At 40.8% G+C, this 18,315-nt stretch overlaps 1 protein-coding gene across 11 annotated transcripts in view; it reads right to left on the reverse strand.

Annotated features, from left to right (window-relative positions):
- Positions 1–18,315, reverse strand: part of LOC128029026 (NACHT, LRR and PYD domains-containing protein 3) — an 88,655-nt gene that overhangs the window by 51,477 nt on the left and 18,863 nt on the right. Inside the window, exons 9-11 of one of the 11 annotated variants that reach the window (XM_052616487.1) lie at positions 17,297–18,273; positions 6,022–6,195; positions 206–400 (exon numbers count right to left, since the gene is read on the reverse strand). The exons of the other annotated variants lie outside the window; for them this stretch is intronic. Of the exons in view, the coding sequence (XP_052472447.1) occupies positions 223–400; positions 6,022–6,195; positions 17,297–18,273 (1,329 nt within the window). The 3' untranslated portion in view covers positions 206–222. Of the gene's footprint in view, positions 1–205; positions 401–6,021; positions 6,196–17,296; positions 18,274–18,315 lie in introns of those variants that run through there. 11 annotated transcript variants of the gene reach the window in all.

Here is an 18,315-nt window from a genome sequence, read left to right on the forward strand (position 1 = left end):
TGAAGGTTTTCCCCAGTCACTGCTATTATATAAAGAAGTGCGAATGGAACATCTATTTCTAAAAAGAAAGAGAGGTTCATGCTGTGTTTGAATTCAACTACTTAAACTATTTCAGGCAGCTTGTGGTGATTTCTGATTGCAACCCCTCTGTTTCTCCTACACTGCTTTTATAAATCTTAAAAACAGAGAGAGAATTTATCTGAGAACCAGACCATGTGATTCTCACCTGAGTATCTCCAGTTTACAGTGAGGATTCTCGAGGACAGAAGAGAGACACACCACACCAGAATCTCCTAGTCGATTCCCAGACACATCCAGTTCTCTCAGGTGTGAGGGGTTTGATCTCAGAGCTGATGTCAGTGCAGCACAACCTTCATCTGTGACACCACACTTACTCAACCTGTAGAGAACAATGAAACTCTTCACTCTCTCAGCTCAGATCATTCCAAAAATAATAATATCAATATATACTGTAAACATCACGGTGTGATATTCTGTGATTGCATTTGTTTTTGTTAAACTTTTGTCAAATTTGGTCACCTTCCATCTTCCCCCATCACTTAAAAAAAATCTGATCTGCAAACATTTTAACAATGTATTTTGGATTTGGAACAGTGAGTTTCTAAGAAAGATGAGTTTGCAGCACTAACTTGTCATCTTTTATAACATATTTTGTTTATTATCCAACATATTCTGCTTCTCTTGCACTAAAAAATTTTCATCTTTGGGGGCAGCATTCATGCACACAGACACCTAAGTTTGTATCCCTAGCAGCACCTGGTGCCTAATTTATAAACTCTCTGTAGATTTCATCCTAAAAAGAGGACTTTGCCTCCCACTGCGAATAGGTTACATTCCTGAGACAGGATAACAACTGCCTACATTAAAACAGAGGAGAGAGAAAATGCCTCCTGTTGGATCGCGTTGTTGCATGAACTGCTGCAAACTTCTACAAAGGATTGTGATTCTTGAAACAAAGTTACTTTCTGGACTTCCAAAACAGACGGAACACTCAACAGACCGTAGTCAAGGACCCCCTCAGCATACAACCGGTGAGTCCAATGAATCTTCTGAATCTCAACAGTTTATACCAAGTGTAGAGGAACAAGCCGAAACTGATCGCCACATTAATCGATGGCACAAACGGAGCGAGACCCAAAGGAACACAAGATATCAGATTGTCACAAGTTTCTCGTATTGCTGCCATAGCTTCCTCTACCCCACATTCGACTATGACAAGGCTTGTAAATACTGGTATTCAACCATCCCCTATACATCTTGAGAACAGATTTCAAGCATTTATGAATGCGGGTGAGGAACCCCCATATGTGATTAAACATGGATTGGATAAGCCAGCAGCTAACACCTCTACTAACAGGCGCTCAAGTTCGAGCAAACAGCGGCATTCAGCTCAGAGCCCAGCCGAGCCCAGGACTCTGCTAGTGGGTGACTCTGTTATCAGAATCATTAGTAGCAGGACTACAACAACATGCTGCCTTCCTCAAGCAACGGTCTCTGATGTGAACAAGGAACTTCAGAACATTCTGATGAAGCACAACACTGCAAATCGAATCATTATCCATGTGGGAAAGAATGATATTCGGAAAGTGCAGTCAGAACTCAGAACTAAGGACTTAAGTGAACTCTCTGAAACACTTCGAAGACTCAAAGTTCAGTCATTCATCAGTGGACCACTCCCAGTAAGGCGAAAAAATATATGTTTTCACCGATGCTTGGGCTGAATACATAACTACAAAGATCTTGCAGTATAAAAGGAGTGAATTTCTTCTACAAATTCAATCTTTTCTGGGGGCATAGACAACAGTTTAAAGCGGATGGCCTCCACCCAACCAAACTTGGTGCTAGAATGCTTAAGGAAAATATCTACGTCTCCCTCCGTCATCCTTCAGCAGAGTGTGTCAATCCATTCAGCATCAAAACACACACCAGGTCAGAGTCATCATGTGGTTGATTTATCCCACAAGGACACTGATAACACCATGCAGCCAAAACAAGCACTGTGGATGGACACTATCCCAGCTGAGCCCTGTCCACAGAGCTCCTCACAGACAGACTGTGATATATCAAAACAGCTACAAGATTCACCACACAAGGACGACTTTCTGGAAAACAACCAGGGTAGCCAGGACAACATACAGTATTGTTCAAAATAATAGCAGTACAATGTGACTAACCAGAATAATCAAGGTTTTTAGTATATTTTTTATTGCTACGTGGCAAACAAGTTACCAGTAGGTTCAGTAGATTGTCAGAAAACAAACAAGACCCAGCATTCATGATATGCACGCTCTTAAGGCTGTGCAATTGGGCAATTAGTTGAAAGGGGTGTGTTAAAAAAAAATAGCAGTGTCTACCTTTGACTGTACAAACTCAAAACTATTTTGTACAAACATTTTTTTTTTCTGGGATTTAGCAATCCTGTGAATCACTAAACTAATATTTAGTTGTATGACCACAGTTTTTTAAAACTGCTTGACATCTGTGTGGCATGGAGTCAACCAACTTGTGGCACCTCTCAGCTGTTATTCCACTCCATGATTCTTTAACAACATTCCACAATTCATTCACATTTCTTGGTTTTGCTTCAGAAACAGCATTTTTGATATCACCCCACAAGTTCTCAATTGGATTAAGGTCTGGAGATTGGGCTGGCCACTCCATAACATTAATTTTGTTGGTTTGGAACCAAGACTTTGCCCGTTTACTAGTGTGTTTTGGGTCATTGTCTTGTTGAAACAACCATTTCAAGGGCATGTCCTCTTCAGCATAGGGCAACATGACCTCTTCAAGTATTTTAACATACGCAAACTGATCCATGATCCCTGGTATGCGATAAATAGGCCCAACACCATAGTAGGAGAAACATGCCCATATCATGATGCTTGCACCTCCATGCTTCACTGTGTACTGTGGCTTGAATTCAGAGTTTGGGGGTCGTCTCACAAACTGCCTGTGGCCCTTGGACCCAAAAAGAACAATTTTACTCTCATCAGTCCACAAAATGTTCCTCCATTTCTCTTTAGGCCAGTTGATGTGTTCTTTGGCAAATTGTAACCTCTTCTGCACATGCCTTTTTTTTAACAGAGGGACTTTGCGGGGGATTCTTGAAAATAGATTAGCTTCACACAGACGTCTTCTAACTGTCACAGTACTTACAGGTAACTCCAGACTGTCTTTGATCATCCTGGAGGTGATCATTGGCTGAGCCTTTGCCATTCTGGTTATTCTTCTATCCATTTTGATGGTTGTCTTCCGTTTTCTTCCACGTCTCTCTGGTTTTGCTCTCCATTTTAAGGCATTGGAGATCATTTTAGCTGAACAGCCTATCATTTTTTGCACCTCTTTATAGGTTTTCCCCTCTCTAATCAACTTTTTAATCAAAGTACGCTGTTCTTCTGAACAATGTCTTGAACGACCCATTTTCCTCAGCTTTCAAATGCATGTTCAACAAGTGTTGGCTTCATCCTTAAATAGGGTCCACCTGATTCACACCTGTTTCTTCACAAAATTGATGACCTCAGTGATTGAATGCCACACTGCTATTTTTTTGAACACACACCTTTCAACTAATTCAACTAATTGCCCAATTGCACAGCCTTAAGAGCGTGCATATCATGAATGCTGGGTCTCATTTGTTTTCTGAGAATCTACTGAACCTACTGGTAACTTGTTTGCCACGTAGCAATAAAAAAATATACGAAAAACCTTGATTATTCTGGTTAGTCACATTGTACTGCTATTATTTTGAACAATACTGTATCACAGCCACCGGAAACACCTGAGACACAGCTCATCTCACCAGACACATAATCCCTCTCTCAAGCATCTCCATTTCTGTGCTTCACACAGAAAATGGAGGAATTGGTGTATGCTGGGACTAAACTCTCTCACTCATTCGCTGCTAGCCCTCAGATATCAACAAAAAACGGCGGGCCCCCGAACCACCAAAGCCTGTGGGCCTTGTTCCTATGAGAGCTCTCTGACCGCTGCCACAAAGCCAGGGCCCAAACCCTCTATCCCTCTCGTACTCTTTTTGCCACTGTTGTGAGACTGACAAACCCTCTAAGTCAGATTCCCAGTGAAATGCTATCAGAAAGCAAATGCAATGAGTTTGCGTCCTTCTTTTCTTAGAAGATCATCAATATCAGGAAGGCGATTAGCACATCCTCAAATAATGCAGAGGTCAGACAAATTCGGCCACAATATCAAAAAGATACTCTGTCTATTTTTGAAACAATTAATAGCAAAATTCTGGAAGACATAGTGCAGTAACTAAAATCGTCAACCTGCTGTCTTGACACACTTCCCACATCTTTTTTTCCCAGTTAAGTGTGCTTAACTGCTTAGAAGCAGATATTTGGAAGTGGTGAATGCCTCACTTCTTTCTGGGACATTTCCAAACTCCCTAAAAATTGCAGTTCTTAAAACCCCTCCTGAAAAACAGCAATCTTCATAACACCATTTTGAGCAATTTTATACCAATATCTAATCTTCCTTTTATAGGCAAAATTATAGAAATAGCTGAAAAAATACTTAAACTCAAATGGATACCTGGACAATTTTCATTCTGGTTTTCGACCGCATCACAGCACAGAGACAGCACTCATTAAGATAACAAATGCTATTCGCTTAAATTGTGACTCTGGCAGAATATCGGTGCTGGTATTGCTAGATCTCAGTGCTGCGTTTGACACTGTCGATCACAACATACTACTAGAGAGACTGGAAAACTGGGTCGGGCTTTCTGGGATGGTACTCAAATGGTTCAGGTCATACTTAGAAGGGAGAAGCTATGATGTGGGTCTAGGAGAGCACAAGTCTCAGTGGACGTCCATGACATGTGGAGTCCCACAATGCTCAATTCTTGCACCGCTCTTGTTTAGCCTGTACTGTATATGCTTCCACGAAGTCAAATAATGAGAAAGAACCAATTTGCCTATCAATAAGATGTTTTGTTTCCAGTCAAGACTTGGAGAAACTTGTTCATGCCTGTATCACCAGCAGGGTGGACTATTGTAATGGGCTCCTCACCGGCCTTCACAAGAAGACCTTTAGACAGCTGCAGCTCATCGAGAACACTGCTGCCAGGATTCTGACAGAAACCAGAAAATCTGAGCATATCACACCAGTCCTCAGGTCCTTACACTGGCTTCCAGTTACATTTAGGATTGATTTTAAAGTACTTTTACTCGTATATAAGTCACTAAATGACCTAGGACAGAAATATATTGCAGATATGTTCACTGAATATAAACCTAACAGAGCACTCAGATCACTAGGATCGAGTCAGTTAGAAATACCAGTTCACCAGAAATAGAGTTCACACAAAACAAGGGGAGTCTGCCTTAAGTTACTATGCTGCCTGCAGCTGGAATCAGCTTCCAGAAGAGATCAGATGTGCTAAAACACTAGTCACCATTAAATCTAGACTTAATACTCATCTGATTAGCTGTGCATTTATGAGCACTGTGCAATGTCCGAACTGATTGCACTATATTTTCACTTTTTTCATGTAAAATCATTTTCTGTTTTTAAATTCATTTTAAGTAAATGTTTTAATAATTTTAAAAGTTTTAAAATTGCTTGTTTTATTTTTGTTATTATTTTCACTTTATAAAACCATGCAAACGCCAGAAACCTGTGCAAAAAGACATTGAGGAAATATGGACTATAAATGCTGTTTGTCCCATACAAATTTTTTATTAATAAAAATCATCCAGTATCCTTTTGTTTTACAATAAATATATAAAAATATCCATAAAAACAAGATTGTTCAAAATAGTTCTCAGATAAATATTAATGCATGGTCTAGAATGTGTGTATGGTTTATTTTTTATAAATCCTGATATGTAGAAAATTGCGTACACATATTTCTATGGCCATTTTTTTGTGTACGCAATGATTAGAAATGAGACCCCTGGTGATTCCTGATCCCAACCACTTTCTCTTCTACATTACATCCTTAAATCTTTAAAAGAACTTATCTGAGTATCTTCTCACCTGAGTATCTCCAATTTACAGTGAGGATTCTTTAGTCCTAAAGAGACGCACATCACACCAGATTCTTCTAGTTTATTGCCAGTCAGATTCAGTTTTCTCAGGTGTGAAGGGTTTGATGTCAGAGCTGAAGCCAGAACATCACATCCTTGATCTGTGACACCACAATCATTTAACCTGTAGAGAATAATAACACACTCTTCAGACTTAGATCAGAACACACAAGTCAGATTAACAAAAACATAATGTTGTGATGAAACAGAAGTAGCAAAATATCTTTTTTTCTTCTTTTTTTTATATTGTGATGTACATCTGAGTGAAACAGGTTAGCAAAGGTTTCTTTTGTGCTCAAATTATTCTTGTATCTTCATATAATTGTGTATGAGCCACTGATGTCACATTACATATTTTACATATATTAAATATATTTTGATTCCATCAAAAATATCTTAATTTGTGTTCCAAAGATAAACGAAGGTGTTACAGGTTTGAAATGACATGAAGGTAATTAATGACAGAATTTTCATTTTTGGGTGAACTACCTTTTAATTGCTGTCAACAGAGGTGAGGGTGGCAGAATTAGAAAAGCGGACATGCGCCGAATAGAAGAAAGCCATGTTTTGGTGAGTTCACCGTGAACGTCGGGGAAAAATGGCATGAATCTCTAGCGGGAGCATAGTTGACAACAGCCCAGCGAGCATCATTCGTCTAAGCAACTGCAGGCAGGCTCTTCCAGAGCCAACGATTCTAAACCGAGATTCTCCACAGCCTGGTGAGAATGTGAATCAGTCCACTCTGCCAACCCGTAATAACCCATTGGGGGTAAGGGTGTCAGGATCCTCTCCGGAGCATGCCCAATCCTCCAAATCTGAAGCTGTCAGTGATATGGAATCCTCAGTGACAGCATTCTTCTCTTCTTCTTCCCTCCACAGAGGTTGGGAATAAGTCACACATGCAAGTCACAAGTCTCAAGTCTTACCCTTCAAGTCTCAAGCAAGTCCAAGTAAATTTTTATGAGAATCAAACAAGTCAAGTCAAGTAACTGGTTATGTCAAGCAAGTCAAGTCGTAGCTCGGGTCAAGCAAGTCACTGTCAAGTCATACACATTTTTTATGATTTAACTGAAAATATATAATAAAATAAGTTAAAATACAATAGTTATGGACTATGGGAGATTTATTTGCAACAATAAAAATTCCAATATGCAATTGTCCACATACAGCTGAGTTGTTAATAAAATAAAAATCTTTAAATAAAAACAAATTTTAACTACATAGCCTAAAATGTAATGAGTCCAACATAAACGCATGAAAAGTATTTGGGAACAGCTGTTTCAGTATGCCTTCTTTTTAACAAAAGAATAACAACTAGAAGAAATATTATCAGTAATTGAATCACACTTATTTGCACCTGTTTATCAGTTGTATTGGCTGTAGTACATTATTAATCTGTGTGTGTGTGTGTGTGTGTGAGAGAGTGACTGAGTTAGTGAGAATGATTTGCAAGTCTGTATATACTTTTTGTCTTTGTGTGTGTGTTTGTCTATAATATATATATATATATATATATATATATATATATATATATATATATATATATATATATATATATATATATATATGTGCATCCCCAAAAACTATTCACAGGCTTTTCTCTCAAATCTAACACTGAAGACCAATTTTTAGACACTGTAAACATGCAAATACTAAGAGCAATTGCTAAAAATAGCTGACAAAATAAGCAAAAAATTGTGTATTTTAATGGAGCCAAATTCTCAATAAAGCCGTTTTCACTGGTATATTTGTCAGTTTCTGAAAAAGTGACTAAAAAGCAGCCCATTAAGACTACATAACCAGCTCACTACTTTCTTTTTCAAATTTTTTCCTGGAATTGCCAGTCTGCTGTAAAAAAAGCAAATTTCATTACTTCTATTATTACTCATTCAAAGCTAAATCTCATGGCTTTGACAGAGACCTGGATCAAACCAGAGGACACTGCTACACCTGCAGCACTCTCCATTAATTTTCTCATTTTCCCACTTCCCCCATTTGATTGGAAGAGGTGGATGTACTGGTCTGCTTATCTCTAATGTTTGGAAATTTGCACATGCACTTGTTAAAATTACAAATGACCTGCTCCTTGCATCAGACCAAGGCTGCATCTCATTTCTAGTCTTACTTGATCTTAGTGCTGCGTTCGACACCATAGATCATGACATACTCATTGATCGATTACAAAACTATACAGGTATTCAAGGGCAGGCTCTAAGATGGTTTAGATCCTACCTGTCCGATCGCTACCATTTTGTTTATTTAAATGGGGAGTCATCTCATTTATCATCAGTAAAATATGGAGTGCCACAAGGATCCGTCCTAGGTCCCCTTCTATTTTCAATATACATGTTGCCCCTTGGTAATATTATTAGAAAATACGGAATTAGCTTCCACTGTTATGCTGATGATACTCAGCTATATATCTCAACGAGACCAGATGAAACTTCCCAATTATCTAAGCTAACAGCGTGTTTTAAAAATGTAAAAGATTGGATGACAAATAATTTTCTCCAATTAAATTCGGATAAGACAGAGATACTAATTATTGGACCAAAAAAACACTACACAGAATCTTGTAGATTACAATCTGCAACTAGACGGATGTACTGTTACTTCCTCTACAGTCAGAAATCTGGGTGTTATAATAGACAGCAATTTGTCTTTTGAAAATCATATTTCCAATGTTACAAAAACTGCATTCTTCCATCTTAGAAACAATGCCAAGCTACGAAACATGTTATCTGTTTCTGATGCAGAAAAGCTAGTTCATGCATTCATGACCTCTAGACTGGACTATTGTAATGCACTTCTAGGTGGTTGTCCTGCTTCGTCAATAAACAAGCTACAGGTAGTCCAAAATGCAGCAGCTAGAGTCCTTACGAGGTCAAGAAAATATGATCATATTACCCCAATTTTACAGTCTCTGCACTGGCTACCTATTAAGTTCCGTACCAGTTACAATTATCATTACTTACCTATAAGGCCCTAAATGGTTTAGCTCCTGCGTACCTAACTAGCCTTCTACCACGTTACAACCCATCACGCACCCTAAGGTCACAAAACGCTGGACTTTTGGTCGTTCCTAGGATAGCAAAGTCCACTAAACGAGGTAGAGCTTTCTCACATTTGGCTCCCAAACTCTGGAATAGCCTTCCTGATAATGTTCGGGGTTCAGACACACTCTCTCTGTTTAAATCTAGATTAAAAACACATCTCTTTCGCCAAGCATTCGAATAATGTATCTTTTTAATTGTGAGTGTAGTTGCATCTGATCAAAGGTGCATTTTTATTCATTAGCTTGGGTTAAACTAATTCTACTTTGTTGGATCAGCAGCTATGCTAATGATGTCTGTATTTTGTTTCTATGTTTCGCCACGGTATTTTACATCCCGTGGTAACTAGGATTTACACAAGCTCCAGTCTGGATCCAGAACACCTGAGAAGAGATGATGCTGACCCTCAGAGGACCTCAGATGATGCTAACCCTGAATCAACAAACAGAACGAACAATTATTGCTGAATGTGTGACTGAATCATATAATAACTTAATTAATAATATTGATAATTCATCGTCTAGCTGACTACGTCTTGTATTATTATTATTATTTTTATTTTTTCTAAAATCCTGTCAAATGTGCACAAACTACTAGCTACTACTAAATATTGTAGAAACATAATTTTCTGTAAAGTTGCTTTGTAACAATTTGTTTTGTAAAAAGCGCTATACAAATAAACTTGAATTTAATCCTTTACCATCTTTAGGTTTCAACAGCTCCACTGAATCTCATTCAGTTACTATTACCCTCTTAAAATCCATTTTGTAGTTATTTATCTACCCCCAGGACCAGTAGGTAACTTTTAGAATGAATTAGATGTGCTGCTCTCAACCTTTCCTGAGGATGTTACTTCCCTTAGTTATGCTTAGAGACTTTAACATCCACCTAGATAAACCTATATATGCAGACTTCCAGACTCTGCTTGCCTCTTTTGATCTCAACCAAGTGTCAACTACAGCTACTCACAAATCAGGAAACCAACTGGACCTTATTTACACACAACACTGTTCCACTGATCATGTACTGGTTACACCTCAGATCACTTCCTCTTCACTCTTAACCTCAACATGGTCCCTGATACATCACTTACCCCTCCACATGTCATCTTTCAATGTAACCTGTGCTCACTCTCACCCTCCCGGCTATCTGCTATGGTTTCATCTTCACTTCCTTTCGATAATCTGTTAGCATCTTTTGACGCAAACAGTGCTACTGATACATTCTGCTCCACTCTTACATCTTGTTTAGACACTGTTTGCCCCTTATTTTCCAGGCCAGCCCGTACCACCCCTTCTGCCCCTTGGTTATCTGATGTTTTACGTGAACATCGTTCTAAGCTTAGAGTTACTGAAAGGGTGTGTGGCGCAATTCCAATAATACTACTGACCTTAATGTGTATCAGTCACTCCTCTCTTCCTTCTCTACTAACGTCTCCACTGCTTAAATGACATACTATCATAACAAAAATAACAATTCATCTAACTCTTGCATGCTTTTTAAAATATTTTCCTCGCTCCTTTGTCCTCACCCCCCCCCCCCCCAACAGCTCTAATAGCTGACGACTTTGGCATGTTTTTCATTAATAAAATTAAAAACATCAGTGCACAATTTTCCACAACACAATCCGTAAAGCACATCTGTCTTGCTCTTAGTTGTTGAAGCCCTAAGACTGGCAAGAGTGGAATGCAAAATGTTCAATACTTATCTTTCTTGATCTTTTTAAATGGTTAACCACCAGATCCTCCTGTCAACCCAAATGGCAAAGGGCATCTCAGGAACCGCACTTTGAGGTCCTCAAAGTATCTTGGAAAAGTAAGGTGTCAAAGTCCCAACATCTAACTACTGGGGTGCCTCAGGGCTCAGTTCTTGGACCACTTCTCTTCTCTGTCTACATGACTTCATTAGTTTCTGTCATTCAGAAACATGGCTTTTCATACCACTGCTATGCTGATGACAATCATCTCTACCTCTCATTCCATCCTGATGATCCGACGGTAGCTGCTCGCATCTCAGCTTGTCTAACATTTCTTGCTGGATGAAGGACTAGGGGTGCATGATATATATCGGCTGATGATTAATGTGCATCTACTCAGTAAAGCCGGTTATATAATCAGCGGTAAATACCATCAGGTGCGAAATAACCAGCTTTACTGATTAGATGCGCATTAATCATTGGCCGCTATATATCGTGCACCGCTATGAAGGACCATCACCTTCAACTCAGACTTGCCAAGACAGAACTGCTTGTGGTTCCAGCAAACCCATCATTTCATCAGTTTCACAATCCAGTTTCCAATAGGCGCTCACATAAAAAAGGCAATAATGTTTGCCTACAAATCCAACACTGGCTCTGCACCCCCCCTAAATTCATTACTTCAGAATTATATGCCCTCTATAAGGAAGCATGCCAGAAAGCTAACGTCGCGAGGTCGCCTCAATGAGCGTTATTTTTCTGACCATAGCCCTCCAGCCCAGGTGAGCCTTCCATTCTTGCCTGACTTACATGCAGAAGTCGAAAAGGAATGAACGTTTTCCTCTCGCATCCATCGGTTTAAGCATACAAGTTATGCTAATATCGAGGGCATGCACGAAAATGGCTATGAGAGGATGCGCCCTGTAGAAGAGACGCTGGCTAGCTATCTCTCTGAGGGGGAAACATCCTCTCTTAAATCTCCCTCTTTGCCATCTAAGCCCTTCCAGGATACATCCCACTTAAATGGTAAATCATACGCAGCAGCAGGTCAGGCTGTGGCTTCATTGCATACGATGGCAGTGCTTCAGAGCTGTGCCGCACCACAGACCTCTCTCTCCGGGCTACCAAGCAGGCCGCCTTCACCATGGGTAGGTCTATGGCGGCCATGGTGGTAGCGGAGAGACATCTGTGGGTGAACCTGGCAGACATCGGGAGGGAAGAAAGGGGGTTTCTTCTCGATGCTCTGGTCTCGCCTTCTGAGCTTTTCGGTACCTCCGTCGATATGGTGGTCGAAAAGTTCAGGGAGGCAAGGGCGTGCTCAGCTGCCTTTAAATCCTTCATTCCACAAAGGTCCAGGTCCGAGCCCAAACAACAAAGTGGTCCTGGCCCATCTCGATCTGAGGATCTATTTAGCAGTGCTCCACTTTTCCAAAAGAAAAAGGGTAGCCTATGAGCGTGCTACTATGAGCTCGGAGTCCTCCTCTCATATGAGACTGAATTCATGTTTTTTTTAACCAGAGCGCTCCAGTACTACATACTGTTTTTGAGATGTACTGTGAGAGCAGACATCCTGTTGAGGCAGGGGCTGAGGCTAGGGGAATGGCGCATTCGCACCAAGGTGATGAAGCAGAGTTGGAGAGGTTGGTCAGACTTGGGTGGATCGGTTTTGCAACTTGAGAGAGCATCACACTATCCCCTCTGGCTTCCTCTGACTCATCCAGCTCCACTGGGGCTGGATGCCATGGTAAAGGCGTGGCTGAGGCTTCATCTGTACATTTCTTCCTCCAATTGCTCTTCTCCCGGGCCATTCCATCTACGAACTGCTCTATCAGAGTGCCACGAGAGCCCCTCCTTAGAACAGTATTTGTAAATCCAGGCTATGGTAAGTGTGCACGTGAAGTCTTTGCACACTTTCTGAAATCCACACTGTGGTAAGTTCGCAAGCTAGTATTCTGCGTTCTTTCTAATATCCTATATGGTGAGGGCTTCACGCAGATGCTTCGTGCCCTTTCTTGAGTCAGTTAAAGCCCCATTCATCTTTGGTGCCACTCCACCCAGGTATCCTCTGATACCTATCTAGAACAGGGCATTGCTACTAGAAAACTGTTGGGACAGCCTTTCGGCAAGTTTTTTGCGAAAGCTAGTGGTAGCCCTTGTGTGACAGGCAAGACTTGGTAGAAGACATGCTAGGTTCTTAGCCGTATCCCTGTAAAGGAATGGGTATTCTGTTCCCCAAAGTGTCCCCTAAGAGGACGCAGTTCAAAGTTCCCTTGACAGGGAATGTCTCAGGTTACGAATGTAACCATGGTTCCCTGAAAGGGAATGAGACACTGCGTCCTCTAGCTCCCTGCCATGCTTCAGGATGCAAGCTTCACGAAGAAGATAAGTGACGGTCCTACGGGTGCGTATTAATAATCGTGCCGGTAGTGACTTCAGAGGCTGTCGCTGGCCAACACGTTGGCGTTTTTCAAAGTATGCTTCAGACACGGGTCACGACGAGGTGTTCCCCAAAGTGTCCCCTAAGAGGACGCAGTGTCTCGTTCCCTCTCAGGGAACCATGGTTACATTCGTAACCTGAGACGTTTACATTTATGTGTGAGTGTTTAATAGGTGTATATGCACGGATCAAGTTTAATTGTATATGCGAGTATGTGCAGGTGTGTTTGTATGCAGCGAGTTTATATGTATGCGCGAGTGTGTGTAGGTGTATATGCATGGATCAAGCTTATACATATACGCGAGTGGTAACAAGGCATGATGGATCCATGTTCTCATTCTGTTTATGCCAAATTCTGACTCATTTGACCATCTGAATGTCTCAACAGAAATTGAGACTCATCAGACCAGGCAACATTTTTCCAGTCTTCAAATGTCCAATTTTGGAGAGCTTGTGCAAATTGTAGCCTCTTTTTCCTATTTGTAGTGGAGATGAGTGGTACCCGGTGGGGTCTTCTGCTGTTGTAGCCCATCCGCCCCAAGGTTGTGCATTTCGTGGCTTCACAAATGCTTCGCTGCATACCTCGGTTGTAACGAGTGGTTATTTAGCTCAAAGTTGCTCTTCTATCAGCTTGAATCAGTCGGCCCATTCTCCTATGACCTCTAGCATCAACAACGCATTTTCGCCCACAGGACTGCCGCATACTGGATGTTTTTCCCTTTTCACACCATTCTTTGTTAACCCTAGAAATGGTTGTGCGTGAAAATCTTAGTAACTGATCAGATTGTGAAATACTCAGACCGGCCCGTCTGGCACCAACAACCATGCCACTCTCAAAATTGCTTAAATCACCTTTCTTCCCATTCTTACATTCAGTTTGGAGTTTTTTCTTGACCAGGACCACACCCCTAAATGCATTGAAGCAACTGCTATGTGATTGGTTGATTAGATAATTGCATTAATGAGAAATTGAACAGGTGTTCCTTATAATACTTTAGGTGAGTGTATATATATATATATATATATATATATATATATATTTAAAAGTGTATAATAAATGAAAAGAAAATAGAATACAAAAAGATTATAAAGGTAGTTCGATTTTTTTTAAGAATAGAATTAGAATATTGAGTGCTAAAGTTAGCGGGTCAAATAAAGATGGAAGAGATGGGTTTTAAGCTGATTCTTGAAGATGGCTAAGCACTCAGCTGCTTGGATTGAGTGGGGCAGATCATTCCACCAAGAGGGAACATTTAATTTAAAAGTCCGTAAAAGTGACTTTGTGCTTCTTTGGGATGGCACAATTAAGCAACGATCACTTGCAGAATGCAAGCTTCTAGAAGGCACATAAGTCTGAAGTATTAAATTTAGGTAAATGGGTGCAGAGCCAGTTGTGGTTTTGTAGGCAAACATCAATGCCTTGAATTTTATGCGAGCAGCTATTGGTAGCCAGTGCAAATTGATAAACAGAGGCGTGACGTGTATTATTTTCGGCTCATTAAAAATTAATCTTGCTGCCGTGTTCTGGATTAATTATAAAGGTTTGATAGAACTGACTGGAAGACCTGCCAAGATGCCAAGAGAGCACTGCAATAGTCCAGCCTGGACAGAACAAGAAGAAGCATGTTCCGAAAGAAAGTGAAGGTGACGTGACATTCAGCCAAGTATGGTGACCCATACTCAGAATTCGTGCTCTGCATTTAACCAATCCGAAGTGCACACACACAGAGCAGTGAACACACACACACACTGTGAATACACACCCAGAGCAGTGGGCAGCCATTTATGCTGCGGCACCCGGGGAGCAGTTGGGGGTTCGATGCCCTGCTCAAGGGCACCTAAGTCATGGTATTGAAGGTGGAGAGAGAACTGTACATGCACTCCCCCCAACCACAATTCCTGCCGGCCCAAGATTCGAACTCACAACCCTTCGATTGGGAGTCCGACTCTCTAACCATTAGGCCACAACTTCCCGGGCCTGATCTTCTTGATGTTGAATAAAGCAAATCTGCAGAACCTGACAGTTTTAGCAATGTGGTCTGAGAAAGTCAGCTGATCATCAATCAGAACTCCAAGGCTTCTGGCGGTTTTTGAAGGAGTTATGGTTGATGTGCCTAACTTGATGGTGAAATTGTGATGAAACGATGGGTTTGCTGGAACCACAAGCAGTTCTGTCTTGGCAAGGTTGAGTTGGAGGTGACGGTCCTTCATGTCTGTTAAACATTGCTAAAGATGCGAGTAGCTACCGTCGGATCATCAGAATGGAATGAGAGGTAGAGCTGAGTGTCATCAGCATAGCAGTGGTATGAAAAGCCCTGTTTTTGAATGACAGAACCTAATGATGCCATGTAGACAGTAAAGAGAAGTGGTCCAAGAACTGAGTCACCCCAGTAGTTAGATGTTGTGACTTGGACACCTCACCTGTTCAAGATACTTTGAAGGACCTATTTGATAGGTAAGACTCAAATCACTGAAGTGAGGTTCCTGAGATGCCCTTTGCCAGTAGGGTTGATAGGAGGATCTGGTGGTTAACCATGTAAAACAAAGCAACAGACAGATCTAGCAGGATAAGTACTGAAGATTTGGATTCTACTTTTGCCAGTCTTAGGGCTTCAACTCTCAGTTGAATGTCCACTTCTGAAGCCAGATTGGTTGCTGTCAAGGAGGTTGTTCTGTGTGAGAAATGCAGAGACTTGGTTGAACACAGCTCATTCAAGTGTTTTTGCAATGAAAGGAAGAAGAGAAACTGATCTGTAGTTCTGTAAAAGAGATGGGTTGAGGGTGGGTTTCGTAAGTAGTGGAGGTATACGATCCTGTCTAAATGATGAGTTAAGCTCTAAACGCTGACATTCATGTGTATGAATTTATTCATGTGTATGAATTTATCTCTGGTTTATTATCTTCTAGATGTTTCATTCTTGTTATCAAAATTATCTGCTCTTTATTCCTCAAACAATGATGTACAATATAAGATTGAGAAATACATCATACTATTTGTACTATATTTGGGATAAAACTGCACCAATCCTCCAGACTGACCATAAACACGCTAATGGAACATAAAGGGAGACAAAGAAAACTTCTCCCGCTCAAAAATTCATGCCTGGTTTCATGACAGAAATATTTCTCTTTTGAGCTAATTTGCTACAGGAGAAACAAGAGGGCAAGGTTGCCCTCACTGAAGAAGGCGATCCACGAGTGGAGAAGGGTGATGAGACTTATGCTCTCAATGAGAGAATTCTGTTCTGGTAAGCGCAGTCTCACACTCACCATCCCTGCATGAGCCACAATCTCACTTGCAACAATGTTGCTGGGAAATTTGTTCAGAAATTTGCTTTTATAGATGCCGGACAGCTGCAGGGGAAGGCCTCTAGCAATGTTCTGCTGCTGAGGCTTCTTCTCACAGCAGCAAGCAGCAGGCTTAGCTTCTTGTTTCAGAGTTCCGCGAGTAGATGACCTTTGTCACTGAAGGAGAAAAATTCTGACAAATGCCACTCAGTATTGACTTATTTAGCAGTCGGCTCCACCCTGGGTTGAAGCGCCATTGGTTCTGGCAGCTACACTAAGGTGTACAAATCAGGTTTCCGTATCAGAGTAAACACGAGTATCCCCATAAACATCAGCGATGCAACAGGAGAGAACACTCGAAAGGGAATAGATTTAACAAAAAACAAGTTTAATTTTAATAAACTAAATAAATTAGTTTATGTTCTGCAGTATTTACACATTTGTATTTGCAAATACAAATATGATTTAGATGAGGAAAAACAACAGGAAAAAATGTTTTTTTTTTTTTTTTTGCTACAACACCTGGGGAGCAGTTGGGTTTTTTTTTTTTCTTGCTCAAGTGTCTCACCTCAGTCATGGTATTACAGGTGGAAGAAAGCACTGTTCATTCACTCTCCCACCTACAATCTCTGCCAGTACAAAGAGTCAAACTCGTGACCTTTGGGTTACAAGTCTGACTCAATAATCATTAGGCCATGACTACTCACTTTCATAACAAAAAGTCTAGTGATTGTTTCTAAGTGATACTTACTCAGCTCTTCTGGATTCTTTAATCACAGGCAACAGCATCTGAAGAATGTGATCAGCTTTGTTTTCTGCTCCAACATATTCTTTTAGCTTAAACTCATCCAGCTTCTCCTCTGATGTCAATAATACAAAAACTACAGCTGACCACTGAGATGAAGAGAGTTTGGCTTCCTTTATTGTTCCAAATGTCAGATACTGTTGTATTTCCTCCACCAGTGAACGATCACCCAGTTCATTCAGACAGTGGAACAGATTGATGGATTTCTCTGGAGAGTCAATGGTCCTGATCTTCATCTTGATGTACTCAATTGTTTTCTCATTCCTGTCAGAGCTGCTTATTGTCTGTTTCATTAGTCCTTGTAGGAGAATCTGATTATTCTTCACTGACAGACCCAGAAGAAACCGCAGGAAAAGATCCAGATGTCCATTTGCACTCTGTAAAGCCTCATCCACAGCTTTCTGATGAACATCAGAAGTAGTATACGTGAAAAACAATGACAATTCAGAGGACACACTAGAGAAAAACTGTGAGCGGTTGATTTCATAGAAGAGGTGCACATATAAAGCTGCTAGATGTTCCTGAATGCTCAGATGAACAAAGCTGAAGACTTTTCCTTGATACAAGCCAAACTCCTCTCTGAAGATCTGAGTGCACAATCCTGAGTACACTGATGCTTCTGTCACATCAATGCCACACTCTCTCAGGTCTTCCTCATAGAAGATCACATTGCCTTTCATAAGCTGCTGAAAAGCCAGTCTCCCCAGTTTGAGGATCATGTCTTCATCTGTCACCTTCTTCTCATAGTCCTTCTCACGTTTGATGTTGGTCTGAAGGAGCAGGAAGTGTGTGTACATCTGAGTGAGAGTCTTGGGAATCTCTCCACTCTCTGCTCGACTCAACATCTTCTCCAGAACAGCGGCTGAGATCCAGCAGAACACTGGGATGTGGCACATGATGAAGAGGCTCCTTGATGACTTCAGGTGTGAGAATATTTTTTTTGCCAAACTCTTTTTTCTGATTCT

The sequence above is a fragment of the Carassius gibelio genome, chromosome A15 (assembly GCF_023724105.1).
Source record: "Carassius gibelio isolate Cgi1373 ecotype wild population from Czech Republic chromosome A15, carGib1.2-hapl.c, whole genome shotgun sequence".
Classification (NCBI taxonomy): Eukaryota; Metazoa; Chordata; class Actinopteri; order Cypriniformes; family Cyprinidae; genus Carassius; species Carassius gibelio.